This window comes from Rhododendron vialii, chromosome 7a (genome assembly GCF_030253575.1).
Source record: "Rhododendron vialii isolate Sample 1 chromosome 7a, ASM3025357v1".
Lineage (NCBI taxonomy): Eukaryota > Viridiplantae > Streptophyta > Magnoliopsida > Ericales > Ericaceae > Rhododendron > Rhododendron vialii.
In genome coordinates, this window is record NC_080563.1 from 35,968,992 (window position 1) to 35,995,107 (window position 26,116).

Below are 26,116 nucleotides of genomic sequence, written 5' to 3' on the forward strand. Positions count from 1 at the left end.
GTCTTAAACCCATAAGGTACCATATGAAGGTGCCTAAAACCCTAAGATACCCTACTTATGAAAGTGCCTAAAACTCTAGGTTATGCTATGAAAATGTCTAAACCACTAAAATCTTATAATAGGAAAGTGCACCATAAAATCCTACTATAAAAGTGCCTAAACATGTTTTAGCCTTATGATTGAAAAACTCAAAAATTTGTAGGACCTCTATTGAAAATTATTTTACTGATGTCCTTTTCTTAAATGAAAACTATTTTACCGTCGTTAAGGCTAATTTTCCCAAATAAGCCAAAGTTAGCTTACTGTGCCAAGATAGGCTGAAGTCAATGCTCTCTCTTCTGATTATTGTGCAAGTGGTATTGGCCGACTTCTATGCTGTCAATGGACACGCTTGCGTAAAGTCTGGCTTATTGTTTAATAAAGCTGAAAAGCCTTTCTCAGCGAACACTTCTTTCCAGAAACCAGCTAGTCTTGTGCTTCAACTTCTGCTAAGATTTTTGGACTTTTTTCTTTGTCGGAGGCCACAGATGGACGGTTCGGCCGGAAGCCACAGATCTACGGTTCGATGGGTGATGATGGTAGCATGGTTATAGATCTGACATTGGATGATCCAGTTAAGTCGTCAATAGACGAAGGCGGCCTTTTTGGTTGCCACCGGAGTATAGCTAAGGCTATGGCCGCCGACCTAGTTTTTAGGGCTTTTGACCTGTGTTTGTTCATTCGAAAGACGGGGGTGTTTGGGCGTTGCCCCCACTTGCAAACTCTTGTCCCTGTTCTGTTAATGTGAGTTTGTTTGATCGAAAGACGGTGTTGAGTGTTAACCCTACCTATTAACAAACGAGAATTATTAACAAATGAGAATTTGGGCCGTAAGGATATATTTTTGTTGGGTTTCATTCTCATTTAGGGTGTTTTTTGTTTGCACTTAACCTTTGGTTGGATTCCCGACTTGATGTACTCTTTGTCAAGTTTTCTGGAATAAAATGATACTTTTGGTGATAAAAAAAAAAACAAGATTTTTGAGTTTTTTTTGTTTCATTTTTATTAAAAAAAATCGTGTTTTTTAATTTTTGCGCTTAACTTTTATGAATTATTAATTCGTGTCGTCAAAATGAATCAAAAAAGTAAAAAATTACTCGGTATGACTTTTACCTAAACGGTTGGATATTGTATAAACTGTTGGCCGACTTGGATGCTGTCAAATGGACACGTTTGTGTTTCGTCTAGCTTATTCTATTCTTTTCTCCAGAACAGAGGAGCTGACTCTTAACTTGACTCCTATCCCAAATCCCAATCTTTAACCATTAATGCAATAAAAAGCCTTTCCCAGCAAACACCTTGCTTTTAGAAACCTCAAACCAGCTAAAGGAAAGGAACTCAACAACACCCACTGCCACTGGCAAAAGAATCAGCCCCCACAGTTTAATTAAAACACAACCCCCAGGCCCCATGGATACATATTAGTCAAACCCCAGCACTTTCTCAACACCATCAATCCCAGCTGTCTTCACTCTTCACACTCTCTCGATCCCCTGCATAAAACCCCCCTCACTTTCCTTCCTATAAATACCCCCCCAACACCGTCACTGTCTCTCACACCAAAATCAAGTTTGTTTCTTTTCAAATTCGATTTCCTTCCCATCTACCTTTGAAAAATGATGACTTCCAGTACCCCTTACTTCCCCATCCTAGCTTCAGTACTCCTCATTCTCTTTGCTCTCCCGGACCCTTCCTTTGCCACAACTCGCAAGTTAGCAGCGCTTTTCCAACAGCAACCGCTCGTACTCAATTACCACAACGGCCCTCTTCTTAAAGGCGCCGTCACTGTCAATCTCATCTGGTATGGGAGTTTCTCCCCCGTCCAACGATCCATTATCGCGGATTTCGTCCAATCGATGAGTTCCGCAGATGAGCCGCCGTCTGTTGCGTCTTGGTGGCAAACCATTGAGAATTACAAAGACGGGTCGTCCAACCTTGTCCTCGGTACACAAGTCCTCGACGAGAACTGCTCGCTCGGAAAATCACTCACCGCATCCCAAATAGTCGATTTGGCCTCGAAAGCCCCGACGAAGGGTTCCATCAATGTTGTGTGCACCGCAGCGGATGTTGTCGTCGACGGGTTTTGTATGAGCAATTGTGGGACCCACGGGTCTGGTGTGACAGACCCAAAAGACGCGCAAAGCAAGTTTGCCTACGCGTGGGTGGGCAATCCGATGACTCAGTGCCCGGGTCAGTGTGCTTGGCCCTTCCACCAGCCCACGTTTGGACCCCAGACTCCACCGTTGGTGGCTCCCAACGGTGACGTGGGGGTTGACGGAATGTTAATCAATTTGGCAACAGTTCTGGCGGGTACAGTGACGGATCCCTTCGACAATGGATACTTCCAAGGCCCGGCAACGGCGCCTTTGGAGGCTGTGTCAGCGTGCACAGGCATATTTGGCTCCGGGGCTTACCCGGGATATGCTGGTTCAGTTTTGACAGACAAGGCTACGGGTGCAAGCTATAACGCGCAGGGCATTAACGGGCGCAAGTATCTGCTGCCGGCTATGTGGGACCCCAAAACCTCAGCATGCAAGACTCTCGTATAAGAAGAAACGCATATATGTTTTGATCCAAATGTGTAACTATTTAGTGTATTTTTTTTTAATGTCCTGAACAATATCTGTATTAAGATAGTGAATTCATTTTTCCCTACAAATTAATAAAGAAAGAATAGTGTGTAATTGGTTGATATCAAATGTACAGTATCTTTTGGTTTAATTCTTATCCATGTTAAAGAAAAAGGAAAAACAGAGTGTTCCTAATTTAGGATAAATGTTGTAGGTTGGATAAATCGTGTGTGAATGGATTATCGGAATGCAGGATTATATTCCTTCTGATAATGCCTGAGAAAGAAATAAAGCTATATACTATGATTTCTTTCGTATACTAGAGTACTTTTTGTAATGATTTTTAAGGTCTCTAATAGTGGTCGAAAATATTTGTTTTACTGTGAATGTAGAATTATGTTGCTGCATAGGTTAGATTAGGAAGAAGATGTAGAGAATGGTAAAATTGTACTTCGAACTTCAATTTCTCCTTCCCTCTTTCGGATAATAAATTCTCTCCAACCCCTAGACAAAATTTCCCAATACCAATTCCTGCATTAGAGCCAGATTGTTGAATTTTAGCAATTTGGACAGAATATCATGTTATGACTTAGCATTTTAGAATGGCTAAATAATCATTTACAGTTGAGCTGCTCCCAAGGACAGTTACTTGCTTTGAGTAGAGCGGTTATAATTGACAACAGCAGACACATCACAGAGTCATCGTGCATTCATGCTGCCATGGGAAGTTATTTGTTATGCATTCCTCGGTCAAGTGATTGCAGTCCTCGAAAGGTGTTTTTAAAGATCTAGATTTGTTGAAACTATCTTACGGGTAACGTAGTCTATTTCTACTGTATTACATCTACGATACTTTCTAAAACTACATTACTTGTAGTTGTAGGATATTTTTAACAAATTTGAACTAGTGATAGTCAAAGTGAACGACTTTGTTTAGACTATACCGGCCTCTCCACAGAGAAGTCAGGCACTGGTCAGACAAGCAGGTCCTTTTTGTATTACTCTTTTTTTTTTTTTTAAATGTAAGATATATTCTACAAATTCGTTTTTGATTTTCATTGAGAAATTAGTATAACATAGTGTCCATAGACGGAGTTAGAATTTCAACATAATACTTTGGGTTATGTACGTAGTTTAATTAACAATAGAACATAAACATTAAAGTAGAAAACACGCGAGAGAAAGACCATCGACCGACACCACTTGTTTCTTTCATTTGGCTAGGAACTCATGACTCATACCTCGACTCCTATCGCAATCAGATTCTTCCAAATCCAAACCAATTTTAATAACGCTGGAAAACAACTTTGACCTTCCTCTCATAAACCAGCTTCCTACTAGCACATGGTTAATCAAACCCCAGCGCCAAGCACATATCCCACAGGGCCATTCCCAGCTGTCCTTCAGGGTTTCAAATAATGGCAGGTACATAACGGAATTTCGGACCTCCGATCACGTTTTACTTATGCATCTGTTGATACTGACATCGGCCGATATACATACAGCCGTATTACCAATACGATTATGTTTACCGATATGGCAATGTAATACCCTATAGCTTCTGTCCTTACACGCACATAATTCCACTGTTAACAGATATAGGTGGGTATACTTCCATCGTGTTACCACCACCGCCTCCTGCATTGATGGACTCGTTTCTTGCCGCCCTCTCTTCCATTCTCTCAACTGTTCTACCACCCTTTGTCTTGTTTTGTAGGATTTCAATTTAATTCCCACCATTTCTTTTAGATTTCCCCCAGCTAAATGGCCTTGGGGCCAGCAAGACAATTAAGCCATTGACGTACGAGTTGCTTTCCTTATCTTTATATTGCAACCAAATTAACATTGAGCCAACCGCCATATACAAAAGTGACAGTATTACAAGAAGTCATAGTTTTTTGTTTTTTAATACCAAACAAAAAGGTCAAATCCAATGCACGAGGCTCCGGAGTTAATATATTAACTTATATTAATATAAAAGAGTAACAAGTCTTATATGTTTTTACAAGACGGGGAGCTTCGATCCTGAGTTGATTTTTACACAGTCTCTAACAAAACTCAGGTGCATTACTATGTAAAACAAAACGCCCTTGAGTTATTGTAACATGGTTGGCTAACAAGTCAGCAATGTACCTCATTAGTCTCGTGATAACAAACCATGATCCATAGTGAGGAGAACTCAAAAGCGAGAACCAGAATCTCTTGCAACACCCATCGGAGCTGACCTGTGGCTCTTACATGAAGCATTGAACACAGAGGTAGCGGGCTTATAAAGTTTCATTACTAGTAATTCGTTTGGGATTTAACACCAGAGAGTTGGTCTCACGGTCAAGGGTCCAAGAATTACTAGCTCGCACCCTCCAAATGTCCAGATTTGAAACATTATGTTATCATCTCTTTTGGGTTTGATCCATACATAATTTTACTCTGACTTTAATAGGAGCTCAAAAGGACAGTAAGATTGGTACCGCTTGAATTCCTCAGAGAACGTGTAGGCTAGTTAGACACTTGAGTTATATATGTCAAGGAAAAAATATTATTGGCTTATACATGACTGCCACAAAACTATGGGTATCGATGCCTGTGTGAAGTAGAGACAGATCTAAAGGGGGGTAAGCGGGGGCACGTGCCCTCACTCAAATGCGTGCCCCCACTCGAAACTAAAATATTTTTATATATATTTTGTATAAATTAGCATAATTAAGAAAGTATGCTAATATATAAACATACACACTTGCACATATGTCGAAAATAAACATATAGAATTTATTTTATGTTTGAATTTCATCATATGGTGCATTTATATTTGTTGCTTTACGAGCTGTTTGTCTATTTGGAGCTATTCTTTCTTGATTCTGTTTATTTTTAACCATCTGGAAGAAATATTTTAAAATAAAATTATTAATAAAACTAGCTCGGTCATTCTAAAACTTATCGATATTCATTTAAAACATATTTTAAAATTTTTGTATGAGATTTTGTGCCGATTTTTGTCTAATTTAACTTAAAGTATGCATTATAAACATTTGTAGTTAGTAATGCATGCCTTAATTTTGTACGATCTTACAGTGTTGACTAAAAATATGAACTTTCGTCATTATGATTAACATGTGCCTCCACTAGACTATATTTCTAAATCCGTCCTTGGTGTGGATAACTACGAGTGTCGAATCCAATCATCGTACTTTTTCATTCACAATTCAGGACCTTTTATTTCGAATGAAAATTTCGATTATTAGATTGGACAATTACATTTATCGAATCACCTAGATTTTCGATACAGTTACAAGGCTATTCTAAATTATTTAGAAATTAGTGAATGACTTGGATCATTTGAGTAGAGCCACGGTCGAGCGCCCCAATGCATGCAAGACCATCAGTTCCATCAGTACATAGTCGACTTTTTTTTTTTTTTTGCCAATCGTTAATTTTAATATATTCTATCTTAATGGATTTGAAAAGAAGAATGAGTACTTACGGGAATCGAACTCTGCCGATGTGTATAAAAGTATTAGTAAGAGAGGCATCAATTGCACTCCACCATAGCTACTTACCCATAGTCGAATTCATATGGCTTTAGGCCGACTTGATTGCTGTCACCAGACAAGTTTCCCTTAGATTGCCATTTTTTTATTAGTGCAGGTGAGCTGACTCACTTGACTCCTATCATATAGTATTCATAATTAGATTCCTCGAAATCCAACTTTTAATACTCCAACAGGCCTTTCCCAGTGGACACCTTCCTTTCAGGAAACCGGCAATAAGCTTCCTACCGACTGCGGATCAAAAAAAAAGCTTCCTACCGACTAACCAAGGAACGATACCCCACCAAAAAAAAAAAAAAACTCAGCCCCCGAAGTTTTAACACACTCCCCATGCATAGTCAAAAAGTCCCACAGCACCAAGCACTTTCCCAACACCACCATTCCCAGCTGTCCTCACAATACAGCCCCTCACACACTTATCTTCCTAATCCTAATGGAGTAGTATAAATACAGCCCCCAACCCCATCACTCTCTCTCACACCAAAATCAAGTTAATTTGTTTCAACCCAACCCAGCATCCAATCTCTTCCTTTTCCACAGCTAGCTTTCTAAAATGGCTTCCACTCACTACTTCCCCATCCTCACTTCACTCCTCCTCCTCCTCTCTACTCTTCCCGACCCTTCCGGAGCCACAACCCGCAAGTTAGCTGCACTTTTTCAGCAGCAACCGCTCGTACTCAATTACCACAACGGCCCTCTTCTTAAAGGCACCGTCACCGTCAATCTCATCTGGTACGGGAGTTTCTCCCCCGTCCAACGCTCCATTATCGCAGATTTCGTCCAATCCATGAATTCCGCAAACGCCCCGCCGTCTGTCGCATCTTGGTGGCAAACCATTGAGAATTACAAAGACGGGTCGTCCTACATTGTCCTTGGCGCACAAATCCTCGACGAGAACTGCTCACTCGGAAAATCACTCACCACATCCCAAATAGTCGATTTGGCCTCTAAAGCCTCGACGAAGGGTTCGATCAATGTTGTGTGCACCGCAGCGGATGTTGTCGTCGACGGGTTTTGTATGAGCAATTGTGGGACCCACGGGTCCGGTTTGGCCGACCCGAAAGACGCGCAAAGCAAGTTTGCCTACGCGTGGGTTGGCAATCCGATGACTCAGTGCCCAGGTCAGTGTGCTTGGCCCTTCCACCAGCCCATGTTCGGACCCCAGACTCCACCGTTGGTGGCTCCCAATGGCGATGTGGGGGTTGACGGAATGGTAATCAATTTGGCAACAGTTCTGGCGGGTACAGTGACGGATCCCTTTGACAATGGATATTTCCAAGGCCCGGCAACGGCGCCTTTGGAGGCTGTGTCAGCGTGCACAGGCATATTTGGCTCCGGGGCTTACCCGGGATATGCTGGTTCAGTTTTGACAGACAAGGCTACGCGTGCAAGCTATAACGCGCAGGGCGTTAACGAGCGCAAGTATCTGCTGCCGGCTATGTGGGACCCAAAAACCTCCACATGCAAGACTCTCGTATGAGAAGAAACGCGTATATAGTTTTGATATAACGTGTATCTGTTTAGTTTATTTTTTCATAACCTGAACAATATATGTATTAAGATATTGTATTCATTTTTCCCTATAAATTAATAAAGAGAGAATAGTGTGTAATTGGGTGATATCAAATGTTCAATATGTTTTGGTTTAATTCTTATCTTTGTTTAAGAAAAAGAAAAAAACAGAGTGTTCCTAATTTAGGATAAATGTGATAGGTTGAATAAACCGTGTAAATGAATTATTGGAATGCACGATTATATTCTTTCTGATATTGTCCGTGAAAGAAATAAAGGTATATACAATGATTTTCTTTCGTATACTAAGTACTTTCTATAATGATTTTTAAGGCCTCTAATAGTGGTCGAAAATATTTGTTTTACAGTGAATGCAGAATTAATGATGTTGCTGCATAGGTTAGGTTGGAGAAAGAAGATGCAGAGAACGGTAAAATTGTACTCCGATCTTTGATTTCTCTTTCACACTTTCGGACAATCATTCTCTCCATACCCTGAACAAAATTTCCCAATACCAATTCCTGCATTAGAGCAGGATTGTTTAATTTTAGCAATTTGGACAGAATATCATGTTATGATTTTGCATGAGAAGGGCTAAATGACCATTTACAGTGGAGCTGCTCCTAGCTAGGGAAAGTTATTTGTTTTGAGTGGAGCAGTTATAAAACAACAGCAGACACATGGAAGCCCAAGAGTCATCACAGAGTTATCAGTCCAAGTGGTCACAGTAGTGGAAAAGTGTTTTGAAAGATTTAGATTTGCTGAAACTATCTTACGGGTAACATAGTATATTTCCACTGTATTACATATATGATACTTTCAAAAACCACATTACTTTCAGGGTACTTTTAGAAAATATGAACTATTGATTGTCAAAGTGAATAGCTGTGTTTAAACTATAGCGGCCTCTCTACAGAGAAGCAAGGCACTGGGCAGAGAAGTGGGTGGTCCTTTTTGTATTACTTTTATTTTTAATGTTAGATATATTCTACAAATTTATTTTTTATTTTCACTGAAAATTAGTGGATAACACATTGTTCATAGACGGAGTTAGAATTTCAACATCGTATTGAAAGGTTTATGTAATTTAATTAACGAGAAAATATAAACATTAAAGTAGAAAGGGTGGCGATAATGCCACGAGTCTTAAAACGCACAATCGGCCGGCACCACTTGTTTCTATCATTTGGCTAATTATTTATCCGGGAGGGACTCATGAGTCCATGACTCATACCTTGACTCCTATCGCAATCAGATTCTTCCAAATCCAAAATAATTTTAATAACGCTGAAAACCCTTTACCACCAAACAAACCTTTGACCTTCCTCTCTGAAACCAGCTTTCCTACTAGCACATGGTTAGTCAAACCCCAGCGCCAAGCACATATCCCACCGGGCCATTCCCAGCTGTCCTTCAGGGGGCTTCAAATAATGGCAGCTACGTAATGGAATTTCAGAGCTCCGATGCCGTTTTACTTGTGCATCAGTTGATACGGTTCGACATCGGCCGATATATGACTGTCTCACTGATACGGTTATGTTTACCGATCGATATCACGATTTAACACCCTGTTGTCCTTACACGCTAATTCCACTGTGTTGACGAAGGAGGGTCTACTTCCACCGTGTTACCACCACCGCCCCACTGCATTGATGGACTCGTTTCTTGCCGCCCTTTCTTCCTTTCCCTCTACTTTTACAAGCATACAAATATTTGTACACCGCCCCACCACCATATTTTCTGCCACCCATTGTCTTAATTGGTTGTAGGATTTCAATTTAATTCCCACCATTTCTTTTAGATTTACCCCCCGCTAAATGGCCTTGGGACAAGCAAGACAATTAGCCCATTGACGTACGCGCGTGTTGCTTTCCTTATCTTTACATTGCAACCAAATTAACATTGAGCCAACCGCCATATACAAAAGTGACAGTGTTACATGAAGTCATAGTTTTTTTTTTTTTTAAAACCAAACAGCTCAACTCATATTAATACAAAGGAGTAACAAGTCTTGTACGTTTTTACAAAACGAGGAGCTACTGTTCCGAACTGATGTTTACACAAAGTTTCCAACAAAACTTAGGTGCACTACTATGTAAAACAAAACCCCCTTGAGTTATTGCAGCATGCTTGGCTAACGACTAACGAATCAGCTACCCCATTAGTCTCGCGATAACGAACCATGATCCGTAGCAAGGAGAACTCAGAAGCGAGAACCGAAATCTCCTGCAACACCCTTCGGAGCCGACCCGCTTGGACGTGTCTCTTACATGAAGCATTGAACACAGAGGCAGCGGCTTATATAGCTTCATTACTAGTAGGAGTAATTCATTTGGGATTTAACTCCATAGAGTTGGTCTAGTAGTCAAGGTCTTAATTAACAATTACCAATTCGCACCCTTCAAATGTCCAAATTTGAAACATTCTAGGTGTTATCATCTCTTTTGGGTTTAATCCATACATAAATTTTACTCTGACTTTAATAGAAGCTCTACTAGCACACTAGACAATAAGATTGGTACGGCTTGAATTACTCAAAGAACGCGTAGGCTAGTTGGACACCTGAGTTATCTCAAGGAAAAAATATTATTGGGTTATATATGACTGCCACAAAACTATGGGTACCAATGCCTGTGTGGAGCCCACTCCATGGTCCGATGCAAATGATCCGAGCAATTAACTAATTTTAAAATAATTTTTCGAATGAACATTAAAGAAAGGAAAAAAAGAAAAGAAAAAGCTCGACCAGATAATTGTGAGTGTCGAATCCAATCATCTAACTTTTTCATTCACAATTTAGGACCTTTTATTCCGAACGAAAAATTCAATTATTAGATCAGACAATTACATTTATCGGATCGCGTAGATCTTTGATACAATTACAAGGCTACTCAAAATTATTTAGAAATTAAAGAACGAGTTCGATCATTGGAGTAGAACCCCGGGCAAGCGCCTCAATGCATGCAAGACCATCGGTTCCTTTAGTACCCATAGTCGATTTTATTTTTTTTTGTCACTCGTTAATCTTAATCTACTCTATTTTTGGAGACTTTAGGAGGGAAATGGGTGCTTACAGTAATCGAATTCTACCCATGTGCATAAAAAAATAAGAAAGACATCAACTGCACTCTATTCCACTTGTCCACATTCAAATTCATATGGCTTTAGGACGACTTGTATGCTGTCACCAGACACCGTTCCCTTAAGAGTCTCAGCTCGCCATTTTTTTATTAGTGCAGGTGAGCTTACTCACTTGACTCCTATCATATAGCATTCATAATCAGATTCCTCGAAATCCAACTTTTAATACTCCAACAGGCCTTTCCCAGTGGACACCTTCCTTTCAAGAAACCAGCAATAAGCCTCCTACCGACTAAACCAAGGAACGATACCCAAAAAAAAACTCAGCTCCCGCTGTTTTAACACACTCTCCATGCATAGTCAAAGCCCCGCAGCACCAAGCACTTTCCCAACACCACCATTCCCAGCTGTCCTCACAATACAGCTAGCACCCCACACACTTTAATCTTCCTAAGTATAAATACTGCCCCCAATGACGGAACCAGAAATCTAATCTCTCTTGAACTAACACAAAATTTATATACATGAACTAAGAAGAGTTTTATAATTAATGTCCAGCAAACTTGTACATATATATAGATATGTAAATGTTCAACAAGAATGAAAGAAAAATACAAGAAATCGCACACTATTGAATTTGCACCTTACTGAAGTTGTGCCCTACGATATTTTAATGAGTAGAGATCATTTATTATCCAAATCTGAGTCGATATCTTTAACAAGTTCTCTTTCAATGTAAATAATCATAGAATGCACAAGAAAGTGAGGTGGGCTAAAATTGATGAGCTAAAATTTTACATTTAATTTTTTTTTTGTTTTTCTTAAGTTCACCTAGGCTATAGCCTAGGCCAGCCCACCCTTGGCTCCGCCCGCCCCCAACCCCATCACTCTATCTCACACCAAAATCAAGTTTGTTTCAATTCAATCCAAACCCAGTGTCCAATCTCTTCCTCTCCAATTCAATTGCCCTTTCCACGGCTTTCTAAAATGGCTTCCGCTCCCTCTTTCCGATCCTCACTTCACTCCTCCTCCTCCTCTCTACTCTTCCCGACCCTTCCGTAGCCACAACCCGCAAGTTAGCGGCACTTTTTCAGCAGCAACCGCTCGTACTCAATTACCACAACGGCCCTCTTCTTAAAGGAACCGTCACCATCAATCTCATCTGGTACGGGCCGGAGTTTCTCCCCCGTCCAACGCTCCATTATCGCGGATTTCATCCAATCCATGAATTCCGCAGATGCGCCGCCGTCTGTCGCGTCTTGGTGGCAAACCATTGAGAATTACAAGCTATAACGCGCAGGGTGTTAACGGGCGCAAGTATCTGCTGCCGGCTATGTGGGACCCCAAAACCTCCACATGCAAGACTCTCGTATGAGAAGAAGGCATATATGTTTTGATCAAAAGTGTGTAATTATTTAGTTTGTTATTTTATGCAAACCTTAAATAGTACGTATCCGTATACATTCATTTTTTCCCCAGAAATTATATGAAAGAATAGGAGTTTTTTATCGATTTATTCGTTTCCAAATAACTATTTGTCAAAATATACCTTTTTTCAAACTATTTTTAAAAATAGTTTAAAACGCACATTCCGTGTGCATCACGCATATCAGACGTGCATTATCCGCGCTGGCATATGCGAGCCGGGCCAGCTGGATATCCTCCGTGTATCACGTACACCCAATATGCATGATGCACATTCCATATGCGTTAGGGTTTAAAATCAAATTGCAGAAGTGTATGCGTCTCCCATACGCTGTACTGTCTTTCCTCCCCCTCTCCATTCTCGCGATCGTAGATCGCCGTACTCTACGTTCACCGCCGTTCGCCGTTCTCTCCGATCTCCGTCGCCGTTCGTCATTCTCTCTCTCTCTCCGTAGGTATATATGTATATACGTATGTATCTTTCTCTCTCTCTCTCCGTAGGTATGTATGTATATATGTATGTATCTCTCTCCCTGTAGGTAATGTAAACCTTATAGTTATTGATTCTTTTCTGGAGGGGTGACCTCTAAAATCCTCACTGTTACTGGTTTCTTTTTTTATTCTTCACCAATGAAGATTGAGGTCATCATTGTCATAGATTAACACTATCTTCCTCATTGGTATTAAACTGTCCCTTCGAGGGCTGAGATTGCCCTTCGTACTGAGGGAGAAAAGAGGTGTCTGTTGTGCAAACTTGTCTGGCCTTCTCTTTCTGAGTAATTAAGGACCTGAAAATCAATGGCCATCATCTCTACTCAAATACTCGGAGAACACTGAAAACCCAGCAAAGAGAAACATATGTATCTCTCTCTCCCCATAGGCCTGTGTTCAACCGGCAGCGGGTCAAAAAAGAGACAAAACTTGAATAGTACCTGCTACCTTAATTGGTAGACAGAGGCAGCGCTACAGCTTGGCTTCGGTGTTCAGTTGAACACCCCACGAGTAAAGAAAATTAATTGTATAGATTTACTGCCTAATTGTAGATAAAACAAATTCTTTGAAAACCTTTAGCCACAAACTTGAATACTAAACTCATAAAAGTTGAACACGTGTAAGAACATCACAACTCAGTCCAAAAGATTTAGCACATATATATGTATAGCAGGAAAATATTATGATGATCGAGGTAGAGTGGATAAATCCAAAGTCAAATCGGATACGATGTCTCTTCCTCCAGCATCTGTATCAGCTTGTTGCTTGTTAGACACTTACATATACAGGTTTGTCCTCATATTGTGATGTCAAACCCATGATATGACTTGATACCAAGAGAAAAACCAGGACAAGTATGACAAATGATATCTGTTTCATTTATATTTTAATGATGAAAATTAACAGAATGTTTGCAATTGTCTTTGGGGTTTGGGTAAATAGGCATCACCAAACTAAGATGGGTGTAGCTAACAATACTGGAAGAAGAGTAGAAGCATAGTTTTAAATCGCGGTATCGGTCGCCGTCGCGGTATCGGTCGCGGTATATCGGTATCGGGACATATCGGTGATACGTCGCGGGAATCGGGTGTCGCGGTCGTGAATTTTTAAAAATCATCAGCAACATGTATAAAACTTGAAAAATATACTTTTACCCCAAACATTGGCTTAATTATCACATTTACTTATTTTCCAAGACAAGATCCAAAATTTTTGCAAAAAAGCTGTGAAAAAAGCTGTGAAAAAAGCTGTGTGGAAGGAGTTTTTTGTTTTTTGCTTTTTTTTTTTTTTTTCAGCACCGATACGTATCGGCCGTATCGGCCGTATCGGTCCAAATATCGGTTACGGACCGATACGTATCGGGAACCGGCCGATACGCCTGTGAATTTCAATCTCACCGATATATCGGCTAATATCCGTATCGGAAGCCGAAAATTCCGGTACGTATCGGCCGATACGGTACGTATCGGCCGATATTTAAAACTATGAGTAGAAGACCACCATATCGTTGTAAGCAAAGTTCAAGATAAGAGATAAACCAAGTAAAAGCCGAAAAATATAATGCTTTTTAATGTTATTGGTCATAGATAATAATTTGTCATTACATGATCGCGGAAGATAGGTGGCCAAATTGGTATCTAGAAATTGCACCATGCCGTAGTATATGGACACCATCTCTCCACCCACAACTATTCAGTCAATAGCTTTTCCGGAGAGATGTTTCTCTTTTCTTTGAAATGATAAGACTTCTGGCACGCCAGTGGTGAGTCCGTATAAGTTCCCTCACAGTGTACAGCTTACAGCATCCACTTCAACCAAGCGTGAGTCTTTTGTGTAGCAACAGCATAATTAGGTTTTGCAAATTCGTAGATACAAAGCTTATTAGAAAATTGTAACATTTCGTTTGTGAAGCTTACGACTCAAGAATCAGTTTTTGGTTTCCCATGAGCTTAAATTTAATATCTATACACAACTATAATAGTCGATAAATTTCATAGAAAGGCATTAAGGGATGCCACCAACATACAAAAGAAAGACCAAGGACGAAAGACAATGCACATTCAAAAGCCTAAAACCAATGAAAGGAAACCCCCCTGTACTTGTACGCCACTTTGAACTCCAAAAAAATCTATCATATTGTGAAATTGGTCAAGAGTCAAGAGTTGGATTCCATATAGAGTATGCCCTTTCATATATTTTAGGCAAAACATCAATTTCAGTATATTTAAGCCTTTTCTGTATATGTTTTTTCCTTGTATGGTCAAAAAAATTAAGTTCTTGTTAGTGGCGGAGCAAGAATTGTGAACTCGGGAGGGCCGGTTTAGTGGACATATATTTTTTTTATCGGAACGTATATCATAAAGTTTTTATTTTTCAATACATTGAAATGATTCTAACTTAATGCAGTTGAAGTATACCAATCATTTTGTATTTCTTTCATCAGACTACTAAAATGTTACGTGCTTATTTTTTATTTATAAAAGAAATGAAAATGTATAAGAATTGGTTTTTTTATCAAATCAAAATTATTAAGATAATAAGTAGCTACATGTGAATAATTATCAATAATATTAAAAATCAGGTATATACAGAATAAAAAATTTTCAAAACTCGAGAGCTCAGGGTATCGGGGTCGGGGGGCCAAGCCCCAACATAGTTCCGCCATTGATTCTTGTTGAACACCCTTAAAAAAATTCCCGAAGCCGCCACTGTTGGTAGATGTGTTTCGTCAATGCGGGGCAGACCTGAACCCTAATTTTGACAATGCTCAAAACATCCCTCTTTGATTCTTTGTAGGCCCGCACCCCTAAAAGTAAGGAATTCGATCCTCCTTGTAATCGGAGGCCCGCCTATCTGAAGTCTTTTCCCAGCGTCAGTCCTGCGAAGACTATTAAACTAAGCCATCAAGATCGATGGTTGTGTGCGGCTCCCTCCGTCCATAATGTCAATACCCTCACTTCTTGGCATAAAAGCTTCATTTACCTCTCCCATGGGTGAGAATACTTTTGGCTAACCCTAAGAAAAGTTTGTTTTCTAGGTGTAAAATGAGGCTAGTAGTGACACAGTTATATCATGTGAGTGTGAGAAAATATTTATGTTGAACCTGGAAATTTTTTGTGATCATGTGTGATGAGGTTGCTAACGTAGGTAGCTTTGTTAGGATTCCTCTTTGGAAGTTTTGCTTGTCTTTGTCATGACTGGAAAATTGTTTGTTTGCTTTCTGTTAAGAATTAATATCAAACAAGACAAAACAAGGCAAGTTGAGTCCAAAACTAAAGTTCATAAATCACCGTTGTACTTTCCATTGGCTTTGAATCCATATCTGTTAATGCATTTACATTTTATTAGGCTGGCATAATGGTTTCAGTAATATTCTTCATGGCCTGACTTTTGTATAGATGAAGGCTATACTTAGTAATGAAGATTTACTGCATATTTTTCATGGCTGGACTTATGATAATAATTTTCGTACTTGCAGGTTATATCATGGATGGCGCTAGTATTGATCCGGGGCCTACTGACGGCTCCTTACTTGTGCTACAGAAACAGCAGTGTTCTCGTGCTGTATGGGAAGGCTATGTAAGAAGTCATTATCTTAAAACTTACTATGTCTTATAACATGAATTTGTTGTAATGAATTTGAAGTATTCGTAAAAGTAAAGCATAAGTTACAATGTTATTCAGGGGGATTCTAAAGTTGAAAATGCCTCGTTGATATGTCGTCGCAATGATAACAATTTACGACAATTGGGGCGGCCTTCACCCCGCATTGTTGAGTTAATATACCAAGCTGGTTTTGGTGGAATTTTGGAGATGCCGTTTATAACTTTGGACCGTGCTTTCATCACCGCACTCATTGAGCGTTGGCGGCCAGAGACTCACACATTCCATTTGCGTTCAGGCGAGTCCACTGTAACCCTACAGGATGTGGAAATAATTACCGGTCTCGCAGTTAATTGTAGACCGGTTACTGGGGACTCAAGATTTGACAAAGATAAGAAAAAAGAATTATGCGAACGTCTACTAGGGTTGGATCCACCGGGAGAAGTTATGAGTGGGTTTAAGGTTAGTTTGAAATGGTTGCGTGATAACTTTAACGGAAAGGTTGAGGAGGGAGATGACGAAGTCACGGTATTGAGGAAAGCTTGGGGTTACATTCTACAACTTATAGGTGGCATAGTTTTGCCGGACCAATCTAGTTCCCATGTCCACCTATACTTCTTGTCTTTGCTTGACGACCTTCAACTTGCTGGTACTTACAGTTGGGGGAGCGCTTGCCTAGCCACCCTTTACCATTACCTAGACTTTAGCTCTACTGTTGGATCGAAAGACTTGGGGGGGATGTTCGTACTCTTGCAAGTTTGGGGTTGGGAGCGCTTTCCTTTCCTTGCCCCCGCACGTAATGGGAAGCGGGTCATTCGTCGTGATTCTCCTCTTAGTGGACGGTACGGTTTCTTAAGTAAAGATGTCATTTACATTTAGTATTGAAATGCTTATTCTTCACTAATATATTAATGTTGCTTGGTATCATTTGAGGCTATTGATATATTAATTTTGTAATTGTGTAGGTGGGACGATGAATTTCACTCGCCGAATTTGCCGACCCATGTTGTTGGACATTACCGGTTCTCTTTAGACGTGCAGAGACCGGACGAGGTTATTGTTTACGTTACTGTCCGTTAATTTCTCACCAATTGTTGGTCCTTTACGAAAAAACTTGTGATTTGTGGATCATAAATAAAGTAATTTCGTGTATAATTTGTACAAAAATCTGAAACCAAATTAGAGTTCTCAATTAGTTCTTTAATTCAGCGTCATTTACAAAATATGCACGAACATATCCGATTTTGGAGCCAAAAATTACCCGTCTTTTCATATCATACCAACAATTTAGGACGGAAGGAGTGCTTATGATTTAGTTTCTTATGTTTTTTTTAAAAATTTTCTTTCTTAGGTGGTGTGGCAGCCGTACACTGAGGACTTGATCCAATCTTTGCCAAGATTTTGTAGTGCTGAAAGAGGTGTTTGGATGGCAAGTGTCCCACTCATCCAGTTCTCTCATGTTGAGCAGCACCAGCCAGAGCGAGTGTTGCGTCAGTTTGGAGGGAGACAAGCCACGCCCCCCCCCCCCCCCCCCCCCCCTCTTCTAAGTCTCTAGGGGAGTTTCACGGTATGGATCTTAGGAATGGTGTGAAGAATTGGAGCAAGCCGATACGTTTGTGGAATGATAGGGCCAACAGTATTGTAAACATTACCAATCCTGACATTCTTGTCTACCCCGCTAACGACCCGTACCTAGATTGGTACAAAAGGATTACCTTACGTTTTGTTAGTAAGATGGGTGTAGCTACAAACATAGCGGTAATATATATGATGATATTACTCTTTTTAATCTTCCATTTACTTTCATGTATGTAACTTTTTTTAAAATACATTGTAATGCAGATGCAATTGTTTGAGAGGCTTTCTATGCCAAACCTCTCTGCTGAGACGGTTCAGGCAATGGCACAGAAAGGAGTCGAGTGCTTGAAATTCCAAGAGAAGTTATTCCGAAAGATAGCTCCTGAGCATAAGATATGGGATCCACAAGAACACGAGGAATTTGATGAGGACTATGACCATATGGACCCCCATTTACAGGCAGAAGCAGGGGTCCACCAACAGAACCAACCTCTACCGCAGCACAAGCCTCAGGGTCCTCCCGAAGATACACACGCAGAATACCAATTCGAGGAACCCATTGCAACAAGTAGTTCAGGAGGACCAGTGCACCCTTCTGAGCTTTCCACTCCTTTCAGTTCAGCTATATTAAATATGGATGGGGTCTCGATGAGTCCATTACTTAACTACTCACCAACGGCAGGGGCAGGGGGTTCACAATCGCAAACTCCTTCTGACTTTAATTGGGCCAACATGCAGATATCCACTGTTGGTGGTGGAGAGACCATTTCTGAGTGTAGGTCGCTTTTGAAGAGGAAAATGATGGTAGAGTCGCAGGACGGGAATTCACTAGGCCAGGTCACACAGCTTACAGAAACAGTAATTCAGTTTGAGGAGACACCAAAGGAGGAGGGGGGAGAGGAGGTGGAGGAGGAGGAGGAAGTTGACATGGAAGGTGGAGGTCAGGTTACCCCAGATGGGCCGCGTAGGACTACGCGTGTCTCTAGGCCTCCGCGTTGTGGTACTGGAGCACATCTTCACAAGAAGCATGGGGACACTAACCACGAGAAGGTCGTTGATGCTACAAGGGGTAAAGGTGGGGGTAGAGGGGTAGGGCCAGAGGTTGACATACAGGTACGTTTCTTTTTAATTTTGTGCTTTATTTGTTTTGCATAGTCGATTAGTAGGATTAGCACAACCCGGCGTGGGTTTTGATTGCGGAATTTTTATAATTGTAATGGTAATTATGATGGCAAATGGATCAGTGTGGACATTGAATGATTTTATTGTTGTTTTTGCTATTTATTTGAGACGCTTAGACGTCGGGATAGCCCAACATACAAACGAAACTCTGTCCGATTTTACGTAGAATTAACTTATACGAGGTCTAAATTCACCAAAGCCAAGGACTATTCACCCTGGTGCATTTGCTAGCAGACATGTATCCGATACGCGTGTCCAATACGTGTCCCCTATTAGACAACATAAATCTCATCTAAATTTTTTGTAGACCCCTACGTTTTTAGATTATATCATACACCGTAAATCCCTTCTAAATTTTTTTTTCTTTATCTGTTTAGATTTGGAGCAGCATATTTTGGCAACAGGAGCAACAAATATTGGCAGCAAATATATCCCTTCAAAAGTTTGCAAAATGATGCTGCTACGTGTAGGTCTCAAACATGTTTGACTGCATATAAGTTTAGTGGACAATATTATGACCAAAACTTATGTAATATTAATGGTCCTCTCTCTCTCTCCCTTGAAGTGATTTCATGTTGGCAAGGACTGTAACTTTGGCACATGTCTTTACTTTTTTTCTTTCTAAATGCTCTGAGAAATAAAACAAAAATAATGTACAAAAATTCATAACGGAGGTGGTCATGGAGGCATATTCATTTACCAGAAACTTCCACCCTAGAACTCCAAAAGAGGCGCGGTCGGATTCATCTCGTAGTTAGGCATACCAGCTACGCGACGAATCTGACCGTGCTTCTTTTCTAGTCCCGAGGTGAAAGTTTAGCGGATCGGTAAATTTAATTAACTTGTTGGAAAAGTAAAATCCTACTTAATGGAAAAAACTTTGTTAGAATAGACTATTCGAGAGCATGTTTGGAGCCAATTACAATCCTGTTATAACTTAGACAAAGAAAAAAAATAGTATATATTACAATCCTGTTATAGTTTTGTTGTTCGTTTTCGTGAGCTGTGTTTGTAAATAATGATTTTAAATGTCAAATAGGAAATCTGCAACTTTGTGTATCTCATAACAAACACCTGAATTGAGGGATATGCCAATGGTGCTCATTTTGCAGTTGCATGTTGCTGGGCATGTTATTGTCGGGTCATTTATTAATTGGTTGGTTCATGGAATGTTTGTGCCCTGTACTTTTTGTTGAACTTAATTGATTGGAGTTGTTCTTAAATATAAAAAAAAAGGTTGGTTCTTTAATTCGGACATTTATTTTTTACTTTTTGGAACAAAAAAGAAAGTGGAGTAAAAAAAGTAAAGAATGGGATAAGGTCAAGAATAACACAACGCGTGATGCATATAGGATAAATCTGATGCAAAGCTGTTGGAAAGTGTGTAATAGTATTAAACAGTAGTAAGTCTGATTCAAAGAACAGTAGTAAGTCTGATTCAAAGCTGTCGGATTCCTCTATCATTGTATAGGGAGCCAGAAATATTGCCTCATGCACATGCCATATGCATGATGCACATACGTATTCAAAACTGGTAGATTCTCCTGCCTCTCCTGCCATGGCGGGGGGGGGGGGGGGGGACAGATTTATTGCGTCATGCACATGTGATATGCATCACGCACATGCCATATGCGTCATGCACATGGTATATGCATCACGCATATGGTATGTGCATTATGCAGTTGTTGTATATAAGGGATCCTCTCATTCAATAATCAGAATCCGATATTTATTTTCATTACTCGCAAAAAGATGACCAGTTCTCGTAATGAATGTATAATGTGTGTACATGTCGGTGGTCAGGTAGTCCAACAGCCAAACGGTCCTTCGTACGCGGGGGGTACTGTTCTATTATTATCAATACCACGCGGGATAACTCTCACAGATTTGAGGCAATTTATTACTAATGCAGGAAGATTGCCGAGTACGGTGATGAAAATAACATATGCCTATCCAACTCTTAGCTTCCCTCACACAATGTATACATACGTTGGGGTTGAAGTCCTTGACGATAATGGCGTCAATATAATATTCGATGTTGCCGACGGCATATCCGGTTACACCCCCACTCTATACACGGAAGTTTTTGACGATAATAATTTCAGACAAGAAGTGGGGGGATCACAGTGCAATAGTTTCCCTATCCATCGTTCCACTCAACGGTCTCATAGACCGCATGAAATGGATCCTTCTAAACAACAATATTTAGGCGACGACACATGCTTTGCATATGACATGCATGACGATTCCACCATCTTCGAGCAACACAACAACTACGTGGAACACGATAGCGCATTTGACAATAATCTTGGAGATGACGATGAGGTCTCACAAAGCTCCGAAGAGGATGTTGATGATGGTTTAGAGGCCGAGGACCACGAAGAACATGAGATTCCTGAGTTTGAGACGCCAAGTTCCATGTTCACCGATGACACATGGACGAACACCGTGGACCCTAGTCCTCAAATGCCTAATAAGAGTCATGTTGGGTGGGATGGACATTGTGAGCTATTTAAGGGACAGGTATTTATTATTACTCGTAATTTTGATGAAGTCATTTTTTAAGTACAATGTGAAACAATATGAGCTCAATAGAACTTTATTGGCAGGTTTTCTTTTCAAAGGAGGAGGTTCAGAATACGGTGAAGAAGTATAGCATGCAACAGAATAATGTGGTTAAGACATCAGCATCGTCACCGACTATGTTGGTGTACAAATGCAAGAACCCGGTCCCATGTCAGTGGCGACTAAGAGCAAGAAAGTGTAAGGATGCCGATGAGTGGATAATCAGTCGATACGTAGGATCACACACTTGCGTTGCGGAGAGTGTAACCCAAGATCATCATAATCTTGACGCACGGTTCATTTCTGAAATTATCGCCCCCATCGTGAAAAAAGATGCAAGCACGAAGGTGAAGGTCCTTCAAGCAATGATTTTAGATAGGCCAGAGGGATTCCAACCATCGTATGCGAAGACTTGGGCTGCGAAGCAAATTGCTATAGCAAGAATTTTTGGGAACTGGGATGAGTCGTATGCAGAAGTCGAAAGTTTCTTAGCCGCGGTGAAAGTTAAAAATCCAGGTACAGAGTACATCTTGGTGTCAAAAGATACAAATATACCAGGATGCCGCACATTCGATCGTCTTTTATGGGCATTTGGGCCGGCCATCGAAAGGTTCAAACATTGCAGGCCTGTGATAAGCATTTATGGTACCTTCCTAACAGGAAAGTACAAGGGCGTAATCTTGGTTGCTGTGAGTCAGGACGCGGAAAATCAAATATTCCCTATTGCATTTGCCATTATGGAGAAGGAGGATGCTGATAATTGGGGGGGGTTCTTGTCCTGCCTCAGACATTTTGTCACCAATCGAACAGAATTGTGTCTAATTTCAGACAGACATACTGGTCTATTGTCGTACATAAAAGGAGATCCGCTTTGGAGACCCCCCCCATGCTTATCATCGCTATTGTGCCCGTCACATTGGGGCAAACTATATGAGGAGGTTCAACAAAATTGTGGGCAACCAAGTAAAAGTTACGGCCATGAAAATCCAAAAACGAAAGTTTAAAGCTCAGCTTGAAAAGACTAAAAAGTTCGGTGACGAGGAAAAGGTCTACAAGGAACTAACGGAGGATTTGGTTTTAAAGAAATGGTCATTCACGCATGATGGAGGTAGGCGTTACGGATCGAAAACAATAAACATTTCAAAGAGCTTGAATGGGGTCCTAAAAGAAGCTAGGCACCTGCCAATAATGGGAACGGTTATGATGACATTCTACAAAAGCGTGAACTATTTCAATGACAGAGCCGTAGAAGCACGAAAAAAAATTGGGACAGGAAAAAACTGGAGCACGTTTGCCATAAAAAAGTACAAATACTTGAGGAATAAGGCATCAAGACACCAGGTCATTGAGTTTGACCGCGCAGCACAAACTTACGAGGTGCAGACTCCAATGAATCGGACGAGCCCATATAAAGGAAATCACAGGCATTCAGTTGACATGAACAATCGTGCGTGCAGTTGCAACAAGTTTCAACAATGGAAGATGCCGTGCTCGCATGTGCTTGCGACGTGCATGTTCATGAAAACTTCCCCTTTCGAATACTTCAGCGATGTTTGGTCACTCAAATCAATTATACAAATGTATGCCTCTCAACGATTTAGGCCCCCGCGTGACAAGGCGTATTGGCCTGAAATCATTGGGCCAACCATCATTCCAGACCGAGAACGTATCCGGGGGAGAGGGCAACCCCAAATCACACGGTTCAGGAACGAGATGGATTGGATTGAGCACCAACCATCATAGAGACAGTCATGCACATTGTGTGGACAAGAAGGACATAATCGAAGAAAATATTCCGGAAGCAGGGCAGAAGCATCAGGATCAGGAACGAATTTGTAATCGGTAGTAGTTAGATATTTACATATGTATGGAGCTATGTTGTCTTGTACTTGTTTAAATTTCAAATCTTTGTTTTTAAATTCGTAATTTGTAGTTTGTAACTTTCGAATATGTTTGTAATTTATGATTGTGGTCACATTATAGTTTACTTGTCTCATTGTTGCCAACAATTATTTGTTTTCAAGCACATTAAAAATAATACTAATTGTTTCAAAAAATACATAACGGGCATATGCAAAATAGTTATTATTTGTAATTAACACATGTCACTTGGCCATGTTGTCACATTAATCTAAAAAATAATAATTACATGGTTAACGCCTTTTGTATATGCATTCTCGAATAACCATATCATCAACTAAGGGGGGTGCAAGTGCAACGTATCCTTGTTATATTCCATCGGTCGTTCAATAACTCCGTTTACTGTGAGAACTCTCCACTCTTTGGGAGCCAAAAAAACGCATATCCCATTCATCAACATTGACACCTCTACGAGAACTTTCTCCATTTTCTTTTCTTTTTTCTGAATGAAATCGTCAATCCATTTCGATACTTCAATGACTATTGATCCATTCATACATATAATGCATCACTCACATTCAATATGCATGACGCATATTGGATATGCATCACGCATATGGAATATGCATCATGCACATTGGATATGCGTGATACAAGCTGGATATCTAGCTGGCTCGACTCGCATATATGCCAGCGCGGATAATGCACATCCGATATGCATGATGCACATTGAATGTGCGTTTTGAACTATTTTTAAAAATAGTTTGAAAAAACGTATATTTTGACAAATAGTTACGTGGAAAGGCATAAATCGACAAAAAACTCGAAAGAATAGTGTGTAATCGAGGGTGTATATGCAAATTAGAAATGTAATACTTGTTTTGAGTTCACAATGCAGTTGATGTTGTGCGCGCAATTTAGGTTCCTCGTTCTTCTCGATCGATCGTAAGATATTCAAATTTCGATGTTTAGTTAATTAGTAGTAATATATTTGCTGCCAACTTTTACAGTTTTTGAACACCATATAATGTTATTAAAAAGACCATTCGGTCTATTCGCAGTGAAATCTTAATTTTGAGGAACCTTTTGTATGTGCAAGGTAATGACTAATGAGCTGCACCCCCTGTAGGCATGCTTCTTACACCAAACAAAGTGACAATTCAAATCTTTAATCAACAATCGAGCATCATCAAGGATGGTTTGAACTTCCCGATCTGTGCTAGATCCCTTCATACAAGCCCTCACTGCTCTCTCGCAATCCAATTCAATTACAAAATTTGTCAACCCCTTCGCTGCGGCCATAGCGCAAGCCACACTAATTGACAAAGCATCAGTTGCCAACGCAGACGAAACCTTGATTCTGCCTTAATAAACATTCAAAACCTCTCCTCTGGAATCACAAACTATAACCCCGAACCCTGCAATTATATCAATGTGAAAAGGCCTCATCACAGTTAAATTTCCAGAATCCCACGGAGGACGTTGTCCCGAATGATCATTACTGTCCCCCAAGGAACTGGGTTCTCAGTAAACTTGAAGTACCCTTTGAAGCTGAGCCCAATTCCACTGGAAACAGAGAGAAGGAAACCCGAACAGAGGATATCCATGAAGAGAAGGGGTTAATTCTGGCAAACGGAGGCAAGGCTAAAGTACAAAAATGCGAGAACAATTTTTTTTTTTTTTTTACCAAATATAAACTGCATATAAATAGATAACAAATACAGCACGGTCAGACAATTACAAATCATATAAACAGCCCCAAACAACAACCAAAAAACAACTTAACCCAACAAAGCAAACCAAACAAACAAGGCCAAAACAAACAACCCCACAGAATCCAAAAAAACGCAAGCGCACCCTCAACGCCGATCACCCGAACTACAAAACCTGCAAAACAAGAGTAAGGAACAAGAGAAATATAAATCAATGTAGAGTTCGGCGTTGCGGGATACGGAAAGTGTGAGGGTCAACACTTGGCTGCTGCAATTCTGTACTGTTGGCGAAACCTCCACAAATGCTGAAATACACTTCGAGTCACGACTATGTCGCTTTCCTAAAGACAGTATTTGCCCCCACCAATACCGGTATGCAAAGGGTTACAGCAAACCTGCCTTCAAGATAAATCGAAGCCCGAACTTGAAGTTCTTTCCGTTTTCGTTTGCACTAACGAAACGGACAGAATATCTGCTTGAACGAATACAAGAACCGAGAACCACTGTGTTCTATTTTTTGCAGCAAAACAGAACGCAGAATGAATGCTAGAAAATATAGAGAGAGATGTGGAAGAAATTCGGATTATGTGTGTATATTATGAGCACTGGATTCTGCTAAGTAGTGGTCTATTTATAGGCCACTACGCACCCATTGAGAATGGGTATGCACCCGATCTAATCTAACCGTTGGATCAGATCCTATGGTCCAGATCGATCAGTCACACCCAGTCACACCGAACTGGTGTGCTGTTTCACTCACACCCAATCGGATTTGATCCAATCCGTTGGATCGAGCCCATTCGCGGCTGACGGCTAAGATCGCAACTCTACGAACCAACGCACCCGTAGTCTCGAGTTGCACCCGATCGGAACCGCTCCGTGTGACTCACTTGCCACGCGTGTGACATGTGTCATCCACGTCAGCGCCACAATGCACCACAGCCCATGCCAC

General features: G+C 40.5%; 3 protein-coding genes across 3 annotated transcripts; all 3 read left to right on the plus strand.

The window, feature by feature from the left end:
- Positions 1–1,568: 1,568 nt before the first annotated feature.
- LOC131332180 (protein EXORDIUM-like 2) lies at positions 1,569–12,228 on the plus strand. The gene is made up of 2 exons (XM_058366257.1): positions 1,569–2,618; positions 12,152–12,228. Exon 1 carries the CDS (start codon positions 1,656–1,658, stop codon positions 2,586–2,588), a length of 933 nt encoding a protein of 310 aa, XP_058222240.1. The 5' UTR covers positions 1,569–1,655; the 3' UTR covers positions 2,589–2,618; positions 12,152–12,228.
- Positions 6,637–7,774, plus strand: LOC131332183 (protein EXORDIUM-like 2). The gene has a single exon (XM_058366259.1). It carries the CDS (start codon positions 6,708–6,710, stop codon positions 7,632–7,634), a length of 927 nt encoding a protein of 308 aa, XP_058222242.1. The 5' UTR covers positions 6,637–6,707; the 3' UTR covers positions 7,635–7,774.
- A 1,165-nt stretch (positions 12,229–13,393) lies between the features above and the next one.
- On the plus strand, positions 13,394–17,822 carry LOC131332962 (serine/threonine-protein phosphatase 7 long form homolog). The gene is made up of 6 exons (XM_058367266.1): positions 13,394–13,452; positions 13,960–14,103; positions 16,069–16,243; positions 16,349–17,109; positions 17,233–17,320; positions 17,619–17,822. Exons 1-6 carry the CDS (start codon positions 13,394–13,396, stop codon positions 17,820–17,822), a joined length of 1,431 nt encoding a protein of 476 aa, XP_058223249.1.
- Positions 17,823–26,116: the final 8,294 nt, after the last annotated feature.